The sequence below is a fragment of the Phyllobates terribilis genome, unplaced genomic scaffold (genome assembly GCF_046119375.1).
Source record: "Phyllobates terribilis strain yellow unplaced genomic scaffold, ASM4611937v1 Scaffold_1__5_contigs__length_1240528914, whole genome shotgun sequence".
NCBI lineage: Eukaryota > Metazoa > Chordata > Amphibia > Anura > Dendrobatidae > Phyllobates > Phyllobates terribilis.
The window spans coordinates 569,544,803-569,562,603 of NW_027362761.1; the positions used below are offsets into that span (position 1 = coordinate 569,544,803).

The following is a 17,801-nucleotide window of genomic DNA, read 5'->3' on the forward strand; positions in this document are numbered from 1 at the left end:
TCTAGAAAAAAAAACAAACAAAAAAAACTGTCGGCTAATCCTTCCTTTTGGAAGAGCATTGAGCTGTAGGGTGCATTGCTGCTAAAGGGGAGAAAAAAAACAAAACAACTCTTTAAATCTTCTTCCTTAGTGAGTGTGAAAGAGCTGAGTGTGACCGGAGCGCAAGTGCAAACGGAAGTAAGTGTGTGACTTGTTGTTCAGTGACTTTGGATTCAGGGCGTTTGGAAGGGAGGAATTTGGACTGAATTGCTGTCTGTATTTTAGTAATTCTTTACATTTCTTTTTACCTAACATTTCTGTCTAGTGCAATCCCCATTAGGAAATGAGCTCCATTATTGACAATGCCATCCAGTGTACATCTTGCCACATGTATGCAATCCTTGAACAGCTGGTCGTGGTTGCATACTGCTGCGCGAGATGTGTGCACGTTGTGCGTTTGGAAGCACAGGTACTGGATCTAAATGAGCAGCTGACAACACGGAGATCCATTGACAATATGGAAAGGAGTCTGCTGCTCCCAGAGCAGCTGCTCACTGGGGTAGATGTGGAGGAGGGTGGTAGTAGGGAGCTGCAGGACAGTGAGGCAGCTAGCTGGATGACAGTTAGAAGGGGGGGGGGGGTAGAGGGAAGAGTGCCAGGGAGGCTACTCCTGATCTGGCACACCCCAATAAGTTTGCAAAGTTGGCAGATGAGGGGGGTGACGGTACAGGGGTAGCACTGCTGCAGCAAGGCATGTCCTCTGAAAGCCGGAGGAGCGTCAGCTCCAGTAAGGTGGGAAATAGGAGAGCAGGGCAGGCCAGGAAGGTGCTGGTAGTGGGGGACTCAATTATTAGGGGAACAGATAGGGATAGTCAAACAGTGTGCAGCCTACCTGGCGCTCGAGTCCGGCACATCGCTGATCGGTTTGACAGATTAATGGGAGGGGCTGGCGAGGACCCAGCGGTCATGGTGCACTTTGGCATAAATGACAAAAGTTTAATGGTAGGTGGAAGGTCCTTAAAGATGATTTCAGGGAATTAGTCTGCAAGCTTAAAGCAAGGACCTCCAAGGTGGTATTCTCTGAAATACTGCCTGTACCACGTGCCACGCCAGAGAGGCAATGGGAGATTAGGGAGATAAATAAGGAGCTCAGGAATTGGTGTAGGAAGGAGGGGTTTGGGTTCCTTGAGAACTGGCCCGACTTCTCAGTTGGCTACAGGTTCTACGCTAGGGACGGGCTGCACCTCAATGGGGAGGGTGCAGCTGTGCTGGGGGAGAAAATGGCTAGAAGGTTGGAGGAGTGTTTAAACTAGGGATGGGGGGGGGGCGGTATTCAATTTATATGTGGGGGAAGATTGTGCCCAGGTTACTATCTGCACTAATAAAGAAATTGGGGGTGGGGTTAGAACAAATCAATATAGTAAGAAGGAATAGAGGTACAGAGAGATACATAAAATGCATGTACACTAATGCCAGAAGCCTCACCAACAACATGGAGGAATTAGAATTAATTTTGTTGGAAAATAATTATGACATGGTGGAGATATCAGAGACGTGGCTGGACAAGAGCCATGACTGGGCAGTTAATTTACAGGGCTATAGTCTGTTCAGAAATGACCGTACAAACAAGCGAGGGGCGGGGGTTTATATGTAGAATCATCCTTAAAAATCATCTTGTGTGAGAATTTAATGAAATTGTAGAGTCCCTGTGGGTGGAGATAAGGGGAGGGGGAAAAAATAATAAATTACTGATAGGTGTTTGTTATAAGTCTCCAAAAATAATGGAAGCAGCGGAGAAAAAAAATCCTCATAAAGCAAATAGATGAAGCAGCGACTCAAGGAGAAGTCATTATTATGGGGGACTTCAACTACCCAGAAATACATTGGGGGACAGAAACCTGTAGTTCAAGCAAAGGTAATAGGTAATTGTCTCTCATAGTTCTCAAAAACCTTTCACAACTGGTTCAGGACCCAACAAGAAGGGGGGCACTGCTAGACCTAATATTAACCAACAGGCCAAACCGCATATCAAATATACGAGTTGGGGGTCACTTGGGTAATAGTGATCACAAAATAATACGTTTTCATGTATCCTTTAATAAGATGTGTAGTATAGGGGTTACAAGGACACTAAACTTCAGGAAGGCAAATTTCCAACGGTTGAGAGATGATCTTAGTGCAATAAACTGGGACGATATCCTGAGACATAAAGCTACACAAAGCAAATGGGAGACATTTATTAGCATCCTGAATAGGACCTGTGCACAATATATACCCTATGGAAATAAATATGCAAGAAATAGGAGGAAACCACTATGGCTAAATAGAGCTGTAAGGGGTGCAATAAGTGACAAAAAGAAAGCATTTAGAGAGCTAAAGCAAGTAGGTAGTGATGAGGCATTAAATAAATACAGAAAATTAAATACATTCTGTAAAAACCAAATCAAGGCAGCAAAGATTGAGACAGAGAGAATCATTGCCAGAGAAAGTAAAAATAATCCAAAAATATTCTTTAACTACATAAATAGTAAAAAACTAAAAAATGATAGTGTTGGCCCCCTTAAAAATAGTCTGGGTGAAATGGTGGATGAGGATGAGGAAAAAGCCAAAATGCTAAATGATTTTTTTTCAACCGTATTTACACAAGAAAATCGCATGACAGAAAACATGATTAGTGATAACAAAAATTCTCCATTAAATGTCACTTGCTTAACCCAGCAGGTAGTACGACGGCGTCTAAAAACCACTAAAGTTGACAAATCCCCGGGCCCGGATGGGATACACCCGCGAGTACTGCAGGAATTAAGGAACGTCATAGATCATAGGTGCCTGGTACTAATTTTCAAAAAGACACCCCTCCCATTATTCGTAATAACAGCTATAGTGATTGGACCCCATATGTGAGAGAAAGGCACCCACAAACTGAGGATCAGTATAAATATCCCTTATGTGATATACCTTTTTATACACCTGATGAAGGGCTATAGAGGTGAAACGCGTTGTGCTTTTTTTTTTTTTTTTTTTGATTAAGCAGTCACACCTTTTGATTGTAATCACAACCAATAAATTCATATCATTTTTCACTGCCGATATATGGATATTGAATTTTAATTAACTAAGGTCCTTTTTGATTAATGTTTTGCCTATAACCTGAGAGGTATTGGAAACCCCTTCATAAAACGGAAGCGTCATCGGAGATTTACCTTCCATAGCTAAATCAGTATGCAAAGCTAGGTTGGGAATAGAGCCAAACGCTCGGGAAGTGCTACGATCAGAACCAGAGCACTTTAGCCTTATTTGCATATGCATTAAAACAGGTCAGTTGCACTGAATTACATAAAAAGAGAGGTGTGGATGACAATATATTTATTTCAGAGAACAATATGGCCATATTAACAGTTGGGGGGGGGGGGGGCGGGGACGACTGTGATGACAGATTGCCTCCAGATAATCCACATGCAGATTATCAGACAGGTCAGAAAGATTAAAAAGGTGTTGTCCCCGCTTTCCTATTTTTATCCCATAGGTCTCGGTCTCTATCGAAGCTGTAGCGGTGACAACATATTGATGGCGCTGCAGCCGATTACTGAACCAAGCAGCTCATTCAATCTACATCAGAGGATCTGCTGAGCTCTGCGATTGGCTGCAGTGCTGTCACCGCTGCAGCTAAACCAAAGACCGGGTAGTGGCAAGAGGCAGTGCTGGACCTGGGGAGGGTTCATAAATCTATATATTTGTTATTTTATAGCGCATAGATACTTGAAAAGGGGGTGATCACTTTAACAATTGGCAAGTCTGTAAAGATATAAATATTGGGGCTTTTTGTAGCTCTGATAATGAAGGAAAAAGGGCCCAAATATACTTATTACACAGGGCCTCCTGGTTTTATTGTCCTGGTTGTAGTTTTTTTTAAAATCACATCCTCAAAGAATCCCTTTAATTAAAATTCTGTGGGAAATACAGACCATAACGTGAAGAAAAACTTTACACTGGCTCGATGGCGGCCATATCTAGATTTTTTATTTTCAGAATTTCAGCCACAGCAAAAATGTAACTTTTTTTTTTTTTAAATATTATTATTTTTTTTGCTGATGCATAAACCAATTATCCAAAAAGATGCTTGAAACTTACCAAGTTGTTTCGCTGATGAGAATACTGTGTGCAGTATTGTACAGACCATAGAAAGGAGCACTAAATAAAAAAGGCCCGAATTTGTTTTATTTATTTTTTTTATTTTTTTATTTTTTTTTAAATCCGCCATATGATTGCAAATAAAATAAAAAAAATAAAAAAATCACAGAATACTCAAATAATTTTTGTATCTTTCCTTTTCAGGATATATAGGGTCTACTTTTTGTAGCTATATCGTTGGGAAAAGAAGGGAAATACATGTCTGTTTTTATCAATTTCTTTAGGACGAAAAAATAAAACTTGTTCCCTTTTCCATAACAATTATTTTTATGTAATAAACACTTTTTTTCCCCCCCTGATCGGGGTGGAGCTAGTAACAGCAGATCTGCGGCCCACCCCCCCTTCCCTATTTATTTCACATATTGTTAAATGACATGTAGGGAAAGAGGTGGGAGCATTTCAACATTTAATTTATTTTTTATTATATTTGTAAATTTGATTTCCCCTGTAACTGAGACTAGTATATTAGTCCCAGTTACAGTGGAAATTCAGCCAAGAGGCTACACCCAGCAATTACAAGACCACTGCAATCAGAGGAAAAAGTGCCGTTAGCGCTTCCTTTACTGTCTACAAAGTGCTTGTTCAGCTATTGGGAAAGCAGAAATGGTAATAAACCGTCTCTGCCTTCTCTATGGAGAGTGCAGCAGTGTCTCACAGCCAGCTTCCTGCTCCAGAGATCGTTCAGCTGCTATACTACATAGTGACGCTTTACAACGTTACTGCAGAGTGTATGAAACTTTAAAAAGTTTACCCATCACGTTACCTCTTTACCCAGATGCTCGGCATATTCAATATCCAGCTCATAGAGAGTTTCAATATGGTCGCTGGTGAAGGCTATGGGGACGAGTAGAATATTTTTCTTCCCTTTCTGACAGAGACCCTTGATCGTTTCATCCGTAGAAGGACCTAACCAGGGCATGGGCCCAACCTGAGAAATCAGAGCACATTAGACTTTTAATCACAACTTTCATTCCCTCTGCCATTAGTACATATTTCCTTAAGATATGAATGTATGTAACATACAGAATCAATCAATCTATTAGATTCCTACATAGAGCTCAATATCAGAGGTTTAGGGTCTGTACACTGTGCCTGGCATCCTGCTGAAAAGGACACTTGGGAGCAGCAGAAAAGAGCTGCTCTGAGCCAGCTGTCCTTTTCAGCTGGATACCAAGCACAGAATTCAGATCCTTAAACTCTGGTTTTAGGAGATTTTATAAAATCGGGGCTCTTAGTAACAGCTACTTCAAACAGGGTCAGCTATAGGCACATATAGTATCGCTATCGATTTTATTCAACCCCACCATGCAAAATAGGTTTATTAAGGTTTGCAAACTTTCTGATGTTTGCAACAGACCAAACAATATAACGAGTGGTTTCTCCAAACTCATCACAAAATGTCACGTCACGTTTATTACCCATGACGTTTATTTGCTTGTTAGAAATAAGTGGCGAGACTGGGTGAAAAAGTTAAGAGAAGAAATTATTGCCTTGTACTATCAAGGAAAAGGAAACCGTATGTAAAGGGGATTTTCTCAAGCTATTAAAATTGCAAAGTGCTTTTTAAAAAAAAAACAAAAAAACTTGATTTTAACTCTTATTAAAAATCCTGTTCTAAAAAGATAAAAAATTTAATTGTATAGTGTACAGCTTGTTACCTAGGTTACCAGCCACCCAGCAGTCTCCGAGTGAGCCGGTTACCTAGGTGGGGTGCATGTGGCAAAGCTGCTTCTGCAAGAATCATGGGAAACTGAAAAGTTCATCCCAACTGCATGACCATGCCGCAGGTGCAAACTGTCAATCTTCAGAAGCACACAGCGACCCCAGCACCCAAGAGGCGTAGGAGAAGGAACAACATAAGAAAACCCCCCTTGAAGGAGAACCCGGCTACACTGCCTGTATGTGGCAGACAGTGGGAACTCACCAGCTGCCACCAGATTCCAGAGGAGGCAGGCGATTGAAAACCCTACAGGGACTGAAAAAGCCCAGGCAGCAGGCACTGAGGTATAAGACGTCACCAAGGCGGAGGCGCCGAGGCAAGGCCTACAGTGCAGCCCGGCGGAGGCTACGCGGCAAGGCCTACAGTGCAGCCCGGCGGAGGAGCCGAGGCAAGGCCTACAGTGCAGCCCGGCGGAGGAGCCGAGGCAAGGCCTACAGTGCAGCCCGGCGGAGGAGCCGAGGCAAGGCCTACAGTGCAGCCCGGCGGAGGAGCCGAGGCAAGGCCTACAGTGCAGCCCGGCGGAGGAGCCGAGGCAAGGCCTACAGTGCAGCCCGGCGGAGGCGCCGAGGCAAGGCCTACAGTGCAGCCCGGCGGAGGCGCCGAGGCAAGGCCTACAGTGCAGCCCGGCGGAGGCGCCGAGGCAAGGCCTACAGTGCAACCCGGCGGAGGCGCCGAGGCAAGGCCTACAGTGCAGCCCGACAGAGGCGCCACGGCAAGGCCTACAGTGCAGCCCGACAGAGGCGCCGCGGCAAGGCCTACAGTGCAGCCCGACAGAGGCGCCGCGGCAAGGCCTACAGTGCAGCCCGACGGAGACGCCAAGGCAAGGCCTACAGTGCAGCCCGGCAGAAGATCTGCGATGCCTACAGTGAAAACTTTGTGTCTTCATTGAGGAGCTAAATCTTGGGCGTTTTTTGGATCTTCCAAAAGGACAATGATCCCAAGCTTACCTCAGTCCACCAAGGTTTGGTTTGAAAAGAAGCCCAGGAAGATTCAGGAGTGGCCATTACAGTTACTTGGCTTGAACACCATTAAAAAAAAAAAAAAAAAAAAAAAAACCTTTTGGTGGGATGTGAAGGTGGCAGCTGCTGCAGAAAACCCAAGAAATATTGGTAATGGAAGCTATTGTCTATGAAGATTGGGCTAAGATTCTTCATGAACACTGCCAGAAGCAGGTATCTGGCTATGCATCACGTTTCCAGCAGGTTATAACATCCAGAGGAGCTCTACTGCTCTAATGATGCTTGTGGATATTTCGGAGGCTGCAGTAGTCAGTAAAAGCAGCATTTTGTGAAGAATTTGGCGAAAAACAATGATTTCTATAGTGCAAGATCGCCATCTAGTGTGTACAGATCATAGTGCAACTTGTCTGATAAGCCCTTCGATATAACAGCAATTCTATAGTGCCAGCTTTCCTACAATCAGGCTCCTCACATTAATACATTATACAAAAATCTACCATAAATGCACAGCTGCAAATCTAAGCCGGCACCAGCAGATTAATGCATTCTTTACTTCTCAGACTTCTGGATCTTTACTAAAGATCTAAGAGGCAGAGTTTTCTGCAAAACAATCCAAGAATAAAGTTCATTATAATAGGATTTGGAGTTAAAGCTGAATCACACGGTAAATTCATAGCCACAAGTGATAAGGGGCGGCATAGAAGACTATGGGTCTCCTACCTTAGATTGCCATACGAGCCTATAAGGGTTAGAAAAATTAAGTTTCTCCATGACTTTTTGAACTGTGGCGCCAACTTCCTGCGGGTACGGATCTCCTCGATTTACCACCTGTAATGGAAGAAAGAAATGCCAGCTTAGAACAACGAAGCCCCCCACATTGACTGCAGAAATGAACCACAGCTCCACTCCATTGAATGCCTTTACATCTGGCAGCCGCCAAAGTTCATAACGGCTGATCGGTGGGGGGGGGGGGGGGGTGTCGAGAGTCGGACCCCCATTGATCCGATACGGATGATGTATCTTAAGAATATGTAATCAATTTCTTGAGACCGGACAAACCCCGTAATATTAAAAAAAACTAAAAGAAAGAAAATAAAGAGTAGGAGATTATCTACATTTCTACGTACCGACATTGGCAAAGAGTGTGCCGAGAACAGGATGACCACGTCCGCCCTCTTTTCTTCTGGAAACATCTTCAATTCTTTTTGGATGTGATCGGCAAAACACTGAATGGGGGGGAAGGGGGGGTTAAAAAAAAAAAATAAATCTATAAATAATAAAAATCAGATTCTCCAGTTACCAAACGCGCCCGCGCCCCCCGCGCGTTGGGGTAGAGGGATGCCCGATAGCCCGGTCCAGCACCTGTGTGTACGAAAAGCGCGTTGTGTTAGAGGACACCTGATAGCCTGGTCCAGCACCTGTATGTATGAAACGCGCGTCGGGGTAGAGGGACACCCAATAGCCCGGTCCAGCACCTGCATTCCAGTCTTGTTCAGGTATACATTAATTGATTGTTCAACCTAGCATCTCTCCTTAAAGCATGGACACTTTTATTAGCCACAGGCAAGTAATGGAGACTGTTACTAACTGACTTTCTATGATTGATTCCTATATAGGTATTAGATATGGAGACTATGTTCTCATGTTACTCTTTGAAGTGAACCTATGTATAGATTTTTTTGCATTATTGCTGGGTGTCTATTGGGGCATTTGTATTTAGTATCCTGACTTGGTACTGAATGTGCTTGCATTAGCTGGCTTTTTGTGGGCATTTCTTCAGTCAGTCCCTCACACTAGAGGAACCTGATTTTAATTTTGTGTTCTCATCTTGGTATGTTTCAATAAAATGTATTATTTTTATATAAATTATTGAAGAAGTGTTCATTGTTGTTTACCTTACCACTGGTTGTGGGTATCAATGTTGATTGAGAACTTAGTTTGTGACCCTGTACTTTGTGTATAGACCCATATCTATTGATCTCCAGTTACCAAAGGCCGAATATAAAAATCCTTCCAGTGTTCTTTTCACCTGGACAAGAAGCGGATGCGTCGGCCATCTGTCGATAAGACTCCACTTCATACTGGGACTTGCACCTTTAGATTTGTAGTATCGGTATATTGCATTGATGCTGCTCCCTGAACAGAGAACAAAAAAGGAAAAATTTAGAAAATCATAGAGACCATCGGGTCTACACCCCATGGTGGTTCAGACATTGCCCCAAAAATCTTACTGGTGCGCATGCAAGAGTTGTGCCCGTGTCAGCAGAAGCCAATAGTTAACCCCTTGGATGCAGCAGTCAACAGCTCACGCAGCATCTAAGATGTTTCATACCTTCAGTCGCCCCTTTAGCTCCCCAAACACAAGATCATGAGGTGCCCATAGTCTTTTATGGCAACAGGGGGTCTCATGAAGGTCCCATGTATGCAGTCTCTGTACTCTCATTAGGCCACGCCAGATGCCTGACAGTGTCACACTAACGACCTGATCCATTATTGCACTTACGCCATTTTTTTTTGGGGGGGGGGGGGGTTTCTCAATTGTGCCTCATTCTGTTATTTTGCCCCTACTACTTTATATGAGGATTTTACTTTTTTTTTTTTTTTTTTTTTTTTTTTTTTAATGTTGGAAATGTAAATTGCAAATTTTTTTTTATTATTCTTTTTAAATTTCCCCTTTTCCCTTCATTTTTCCTGTTTTTTTTTTAAATTCTAATTTTCACAAAAAAAATTATAAGGCTGTGTGCCCACGATGCATTTTTTAAGCGTTTCCGCAGCGGCAAAAACGCTTAAAAAATGCATGGTAGAAGGCCTGCTATGTTCCCCAATGATAATCCGCATGTGCTGTGCACATGCTGCAGAAATTTCCGCTGCGGATTATCATTGTGGAAAAAAACGCAGCCAATTATACCAATTATTTTGTGGAAGAGCTGCGTTTTCGCCGGCATTGACTTGCATTGAATCGCATGGATTACGCATCACTGGATCTGTACATGCGGAATCCATGCGTTCCAATGTGCGGATGGTACCCGGGTGTGGAGGACAGGAGACTCTCCTCCGGACCCGGGTACCATAGAACCTGTAAAAAAAAAAAAAAAGAATAAAATAAAAAATAAATATTATATTTACCTTCTGACGGCTCCCACTGCACTCGTCCTCCCTTGCCAGAAGATTGCGGTGGACTGAAGGACCTGCGCTGACGTCATAGTCATGTGACGGCAGGTCCTTCGGTGCAGTGTACCGCGATCTGCCGGCAGCCAGGATGGAGCGAAGCAAGACACCGGGGGCCATCGGAAGGAAAGTATAGATATATTTTTTACCATTCTTTCGGTCACACTATATAAATCCATGCCGGTTGCATGGATTTATATAGTGTGACCAAGTTGTCAAGCACTTTCCAAGTGATGCTAAAAATCGCTTGGAAAGCGCTTGATAACCCGCATGCAGAAATGCATGTGAAGAACGCTTCACATCCGCATGTCCCTGGCAGGAAAACGCATGTACAATCCGCATGCGTTTTTTCTGCCAGGGAGATGCAGGAAATCCGGAGCATTTCTGCATCGTGGGCACATAGCCTAAGTGAAAGAAAAAATTAAGGGCATTTTTTATTTTATACAAATTTTATCAGCCACATGCACCATTTTGGGGAAAATGGCGGAAAAAATAAAAAAGGTCATTGAATACTGCAAGACAAAAAAAAAAAAAAAACAACCTAAAATGATGAATAGGAGCCCAAGTGTTAAATATGACCACCAAGTTCATCATATGGTTAAAGGGAATCGGTCAGCAGGTTTTTCTATGTAATCTAACAGCAGCATGATATAATGGAAGAGACCCCAATTCTAGTGATCTGTCACTTACTGGGTAGCTTGGTGCAGTTTTGATAGAATCCCTGTTTTCTCTGCTGCTGACGTAGCAGAGCTCGAAATGCTGAGCTGTGTATAACCCCGCCCACATCACTGATTGGCAGCTTCCTATGTACAATGTCAGCAAGCTGCCAATCAGTGGTGGGGGGGGCGGGATTACACATTAGCTGGATTGCCATGCACAAGACATCTAGTCCTCTACTGATAAACCACTGAATTGTACTGAAACTACAGCACACAGCCAAATACCTTACATCCCTAGAATCAGGCCCTCTCCCCCTGCATCATGCAGCTCTCAGATTCCACAGCAAAAAATTGCTGAAATTCCCTTTAAAGTTAAAAATAACCTTTGCGCCAATATATTTAGAGTTATGCCTTTCAGAAGGTGGAGAAAAATAAAAGAAAATTGCTCCATGGAGCCAAAAAAAAAAAAAAAAAAAAAAAAAAAAAAAAAAAAAAAAAAGTACCACTCACCTGTTGTGGAACAGCTGTACTGGGGATACTGCGTGAAGGCGATTGCTCTCTCTACGCCGTCGCTTTCCATTTCTTCAATAGCGGCTTCAGTAAGCGGGCGTACATAACGGAAACCTATGTAATATTTATGAGGCGCTGTCCAAGAAGGAAACATGACAATAAATGATCAGATCTCTGCTCATCATATAGGAAGAAGAAGAAATAAAGGTCAGGAGTAATAGGTACTAACAGGTATACAAGCCCCCAGACTGGCCATCTGCTAAACGCTCATCCAGCTGACAGTGCGCTCTCCTGACCCTTGCCCCTCAACACATGGCTAGGTGCGCAAGCATTCTCGGTAGGAAGATGGTAATAAGCTGCTGCCAGATTCCTCTGGCACTGGCTTATGTCCCTAGGAATAAGAGTATCCGTCAAGTACACACATCTGGGCACGTGATGTGGGGTTAATTTATCTCCTCTCACTGAATCCAGCACTCAGATTCTGTTCCAGGCTACAAATTGAGCACAAATCACACCCCAACACAGTCCACACACCCCAACACAGTCCACACACCCCAACACAGTCCACACACCCCGGATACAAAACACGCTGCCACCACTCAAAGACACGGGATGATGAGTCTCTGAAATGTGGTACCGTTTGACAATCAAAAAAAAGGTCACACACTCCATGAAAGGCTATGGATTCTTTAGAGCATATAAAGGACCAAAGCTTCAAAACTTAAAGTTTAAATATAAAAAATATATATCTATAATTTGTATAACCGTTTTGCATATTGTTGTGCTTTATTTTATCTCATATATACACTGCTCAAAAAAAAAAAAAAGGGAACGCTCAGATAACACATCCTAGATCTGAATGAATGAAATATTCTCATTGAATACTTTGTTCTGTACAAAGCTGAATGTGCTGACAACAAAATCACACAAAAATCATCAATGGAAATCACATTTATTAACCAATGGAGGCCTGGACTAAAATTAAAGTGGAAAAACACACTACAGGCTGATCCAGCTTTGATGTAATGTCCTTAAAACAAGTCACAATGAGGCTGGGAACGGGCGGACCAGTCCATAGCTTCAATGCCTTCATCTTGCAGGAACTGCTGACACAATCCAGCCACATGAGGTCTGGCATTGTCCTGCATTAGGAGGAACCCAGGGCCAACCGCACCAGCATATGGTCTCACAAGGGGTCTGAGGATCTCATCTCGGTACCTAATGGCAGTCAGGCTACCTCTGGCGAGCACATGGAGGGCTGTGCGGCCTTCCAAAGAAATGCCACCCCACACCATTACTGACCCACTGCCAAACCGGTCATGCTGAAGGATGTTGCAGGCAGCAGATCGCTCTCCACGGCGTCTCCAGACTGTGTCACGTCTGTCACATGTGCTCAGTGTGAACCTGCTTTCATCTGTGAAGAGCACAGGGCGCCAGTCGCAACTTTGCCAATCCTGGTGTTCTGTGGCAAATGCCAAGCGTCCTGCACGGTGTTGGGCTGTGAGCACAACCCCCATCTGTGAACGTCGGGCCCTCATACCACCCTCATGGAGTCGGTTTCTAACCGTTTGTGCAGACACATGCACATTTGTGGCCTGCTGGAGGTCATTTTGCAGGGCTCTGGCAGTGCTCCTCCTGTTCCTCCTTGCACAAAGGCGGAGGTAGCGGTCCTGCTGCTGAGCTGTTGCCCTCCTAAGGCCCCCTCCACGTCTCCTGGTGTCCTGGCTTGTCTCCTGGTTGCGTCTCCAGCCTCTGGACACTACGCTGACAGATACAGCAAACCTTCTTGCCACAGCTCGCATTGATGTGCCATCCTGGATGAGCTGCACTACCTGAACAACTTCTGTGGGTTGTAGAGTCCGTCTCATGCTACCACGAGTGCGAAAGCACAACCAACATTCAAAAGTGACCAAAACATCAACCAGAAAGCATTGGTACTGAGATGTGGTCTGTGGTCCCCACCTGCAGAACCATTCCTTTATTGAGGGTGTCTTGATAATTGCCAATAATTTCCATCTATTGTCTATTCCATTTGCACAACAGCATGTGAAATTGATTGTCAATCAGTGTTGCTTCCTAATTGGACAGTTTGATTTACTTGGAGTTATATTCTGTTGTTTAAGTGTTCCCTTTATTTATCGGTCGACCATGACAGCACCACGAGAGAGGGGATCCGCCCACCAAGGACAGGAAACCTACAGGCTTAAAAGGGGGCGGCCCTCCCTCTCGCCTCGGTTTGGTTTCCTGTCCTTGATGGAGGGAACCTATTGCAGGCTCATGGAAGATCTGGATGGTGACGGCTGTCGAGCAGCGCCCCTATCTGGGATCTGCAGCTCCAGCGTTCTGCCTATGCGAGTGCACCCCTATCTGGGAGAGGCACAGCATTTTTTTGCACCGGATATGCAGGGGATATGCGCCCCTATCTGGGGTGGCAGCCCTTTTATCTGATTCAGCCAGATTGCGCTTTCTGTAGAGGAGTCTGCCCTGGTTGGGATCCGGATTGCAGTGGGACTGCGCCCCTATCTGGGGTGGCAAGCCCACCATCGCCCTGGAGATGCGAGTTGCGTGGGGTGTTGTCCTCAGACTCCCGACGGAGGTCGGCGCGCCGGGTCTGAGGCCGTCTGCGAACCTCCGCCATGACCAGGAGCGGGCCGCGGGAGAGCGGTGCCCCGTTCAGAGGTAGCAGGCCATCGCTATGGGCAGGGCCTACCTGGGAGCGCCGGCGGTGTATGAGGCATCCTCGCGCGAGGCTCGTGCAGGCGCGCACTTCCGTCCTCCTGTAAGTCGCGGCCTGATGATGTCACCGCGCCTCGAGAACATAATGTGACCGGAACCCTGAAGTCGTGTTACCGGCATCGGTTTGTTACTGCGGTATTAACCGCGATGCATGCGAGCTGCTGTGGACCTGCGCCCCTGTCTGGGGTCGACAGCTCCAGTTCCGCACATCAGTGGCTGCTGTGGACCTGCGCCCCGGTGTGGACCAGCGCCCCGGTCTGGGGTCGACAGCTACAGTTCCGTGCATCAGTGGAGAAGCCCTGCCTGGGATTGACCACCCCAGTATTGCTCAGGCATGGACGGATGGAGAGGAACAGGACTGTGACTCGTTCCTGCCTCCGAATCCGTACAGCTGGTGGCGAGTGATCTTCGTGAATCTTTACCTTGATTATGGGGCCCTTTCCTTGTTATGGATACTAGGAAAGGCTGAAGGATGTTTGCGCAAAACTCAAAAATGGGTGTGTGTGCGCTCTGTAAGACCCCATCTGGGCCAAGGGCATCGTGCTTTAAAATTGGCTTCAGGACGGAAGCTGGACCTTAGACCTCTAGGCTAAAGTGAGCCACATGTCTGGGCCGCACAGAACCTCATGATTGGCCTTCAGAATTTACCACAAAAATGAGCCTCAATCTGCTCAGTAAATGTTAAACTAACACTGAGGGTTTTACTGTTGTCCTCCAGTCTGTTTACTACATCCATAGGACGGCACATGGTGTTAATACAGCACATGGTCTCTGTGAAGGTCTGCTGTCAAGCTGCGTCTCATCAGTTGGCCCCTTCGGGTGGGGCTAGTCTGACAATTGAGATTTACCACCCAAAGGAAAGGTTTATCCTTCATTCAGATGGATTACTCTTTTAAATATAAATCTGAGCGCAGTGCCTCACAGTGCCTTATAAAGCCTCTTTGCGCTTCACAAAGAGAACATCATAGCTCTTTATATCACATCATAGTGCCTCATAGCACAGCGCATCATAGTGCGTCATAGCACATCTTGGCGCATCATAGCATGGTGCCTCACGACATAGCTTTTCATGTCACTTAATAGTGCCTCGTGGCACATAGCGCATGTTAGTGTCTCAAAGCACATCATAGTGCCGTATAGCGTCTCATAGCACTTCATAGCGCCTTATGGCTCTTCATAGCAAAACGTATCATAGTGACTCATAGCATGCCATAGTGCCTTATGGTGCATTCATAGTGCCGTATAGCGCCTGTTAGTACCTCATAGCGATTCACAGTGCCTTTTAGTACCTAATGGGGCCTCATAGTATCTCTCAGTGCTTCAGGGTGCCCCTGTGCCTTGTAGTGCTTTTACAGGGTGTCTGTACCTCATAGTCCCTCTTTGTACAAGAGGAATTTGATTGAAATCTGGTGGCGGAGGGGTGGATCAAGGCCTATTTAATTGGCCAGGCACCACTGTTCAGGGCTTCCCAGCTTCATTCTCCCCATAGAATCATAGAATCATAGAATGGTAGAGTTGGAAGGGACCTCCTGGGTCATCTGGTCCAACTCCCTGCTCAAAGCAGGATTCACTAGATCATCTCAGACAGATGTCTGTCCAGCCTCTGTTTGAAGACGTCCATTGAAGGGGAACTCCCCACCTCTCGTGGCAGCCTGTTCCACTCATTAATCACCCTAACTGTCAAAAAGTTTTTTCTAATATCTAATCTGTGTCTCCTCCCATTTAGTTTCATCCCATTGCTTCTAGTCTTTCCTTGTGCAAATGAGAATAAAGATGATCCTTCTACAATGTGACAGCCCTTGACATATTTGTAGACAGCTATTAAGTCTCCTCTCAGTCTTCTTTTTTGCAAGCTAAACATTCCCAAATCCTGCAACCGTTCCTCATAGGACATGGTTTGCAGACCAGTCACCATTCTGGTCGCTCTTCTCTGAACTTGCTCCAGTTTGTCTATGTCTTTTTTAAAATGTGGTGCCCAAAACTGTACACAGTATTCCAGATGAGGTCTGAACAAAGAGGAGTAAAGACCGATAATGACTTCACGTGATCTAGACTGTATGCTTCTGTTACTACATCCCAGAATTTGCCTTTTTTGCTGCTGCATCACACTGTTGACTCATGTTCAGTCTATGATCTATTAGTATACCTAAGTCTTTTTCACATGTACTGTTGCTCAGCTCTATTCCTCCCATTCTGTATATGCTTTTTTCATTTTTATTGTCCAGATGTAGTACTTTGCATTTTTCCCTGTTAAAAACCATTCTGTTGGTTGCTGCCCACTGCTCCAGTTTATTTAGGTCTTTTTGAATCCTCTCTCGCTCTTCTCTAGTATTAGCTATCCCTCCTAGCTTTGCTATCCCTCCTAGCTATCCCTCCATCATGGAGTTTGATAGTGAACAGCAAGTTGAGCAGCCGCCATCTCCACCATCTCAGCGGCGATTTGGGGAGCCCCAAAAGGTGCATCGCCGCGTGTTTCTGGTAATGCCCGGTCCTCAGGAAAACGAGGTTCGGCTTCTAAGTCCAGTCATCACGGCTCCAGCAGGATGGACGAATCTGCAGCCTCCAGGGATGATCCCCCGGCTGAGAAGGGTCCTTCCTCCAAATCGGTACCAGCCTTTTGAGCCACCTGGATTTCGGAAAGCCATCTCCTTTCCTTAATGGCCCTCTACATCAAAGGAAAAGAAAACTCCGTAAATGGGGTCTTCCGGTGGTAGATCTCTTGGCCACAAGGCTAAATCGAAAGACAAAGCCCTTTTGCTCCCTAAATCCCAGAGAAAACCCCCTGGCAGTAGACTCTCTCCAAATAGCTTGGGATTTCAGTCTGGCCTATGCCCCCCCCCCCATTCAATCTCCTTCCCATGGTTCTAAGAAAGATCAGAGAGGACAAGGCGAGGGTCCTTCTGGTCGCCCCCTTTTGGCCCAGGAGGCCCTGGTTCTCATGTCTGAAGAACATGTCCATCTCCAATCCTTGGGATCTCCTCAGCCAGGGTCCGACACTCCATCCTCAAGCTCCTGGCCTCCACTTGACGGTGGGGAACTTGAGGGGTTCCTGTTAGAACGCAAAGGATTCTCCCGAGATCTAGTGACTACACTAATGCATAGTAGAAAACCGGTCACGACCAGGATTTACGCTAGAACTTGGAAAACAATTTTTAATCTTTCTCTGGTTCTACAGTGGGTACGAGAGCTCCAATTAGTAAAATTTTAGAATTTTTACAGAAGGGCCTCGAGATGGGGTTGGCGACAAGCACCCTTAAAGTCCAAGTCTCTGCCTTAGGTGCTCTATGCAATTGTGACTTGGCAGGGAATTACTGGATTTCTCGCTTTATCAGAGCTGTGTTTGAATCCAGACCGGTTATCAAAAGCAATTTGGTACCCTGGGATCTAAATTTAGTTCTAAAAGCATTAACCGGTTCACCTTTTGAACCAATAGAGTTGGCATCTCTTAAGTCCATCTCCCTTAAAACAGCGCTTCTAATAGCTCTAACATCAGCTAGAAGGGTTAGTGATATCCAGGCTCTGTCTTCAGCCCCACCTTTCACTCAAATCCTGGACGATAGAATAATTCTTAGAACGGACCCGGCATATCTCCCTAAAATAGTTTCCCGTTTCCATAGACTCCAGGAAATAATCCTACCCTCGTTCTGCCCTAATCCGAGTAACCAAAAAGAAGCAGAGTTCCATACCTTAGATGTTAGAAGATGTGTGATTAAGTACCTGTCGGTCACACAGGCCTTCAGGAAAGATAGTTCCTTATTTATCTCCTTCCAAGGGGTGAGGAAGGGGCTTAAGGTTACTAAATCCACCATAGCTAGGTGGATCAGGGAGGCCATTACTCTAGCCTAAGTCTCCAGCGGTGAGGAAGCACCACAGGGGTTG

General features: G+C 45.2%; 1 protein-coding gene across 3 annotated transcripts in view; it reads right to left on the reverse strand.

The window, feature by feature from the left end:
- The window catches only part of FECH (ferrochelatase), a 121,499-nt gene that overhangs the window by 14,918 nt on the left and 88,780 nt on the right, over positions 1 to 17,801 (reverse strand). For all 3 annotated transcript variants that reach the window (XM_073681041.1, XM_073681046.1, XM_073681053.1), the window contains exons 5-9: positions 11,187 to 11,321; positions 8,879 to 8,985; positions 7,977 to 8,075; positions 7,570 to 7,677; positions 4,934 to 5,098 (exon numbers count right to left, since the gene is read on the reverse strand). In XM_073681041.1, coding sequence (XP_073537142.1) covers positions 4,934 to 5,098; positions 7,570 to 7,677; positions 7,977 to 8,075; positions 8,879 to 8,985; positions 11,187 to 11,321 — 614 coding nt within the window. The remainder of the gene's footprint in view (positions 1 to 4,933; positions 5,099 to 7,569; positions 7,678 to 7,976; positions 8,076 to 8,878; positions 8,986 to 11,186; positions 11,322 to 17,801) is intronic.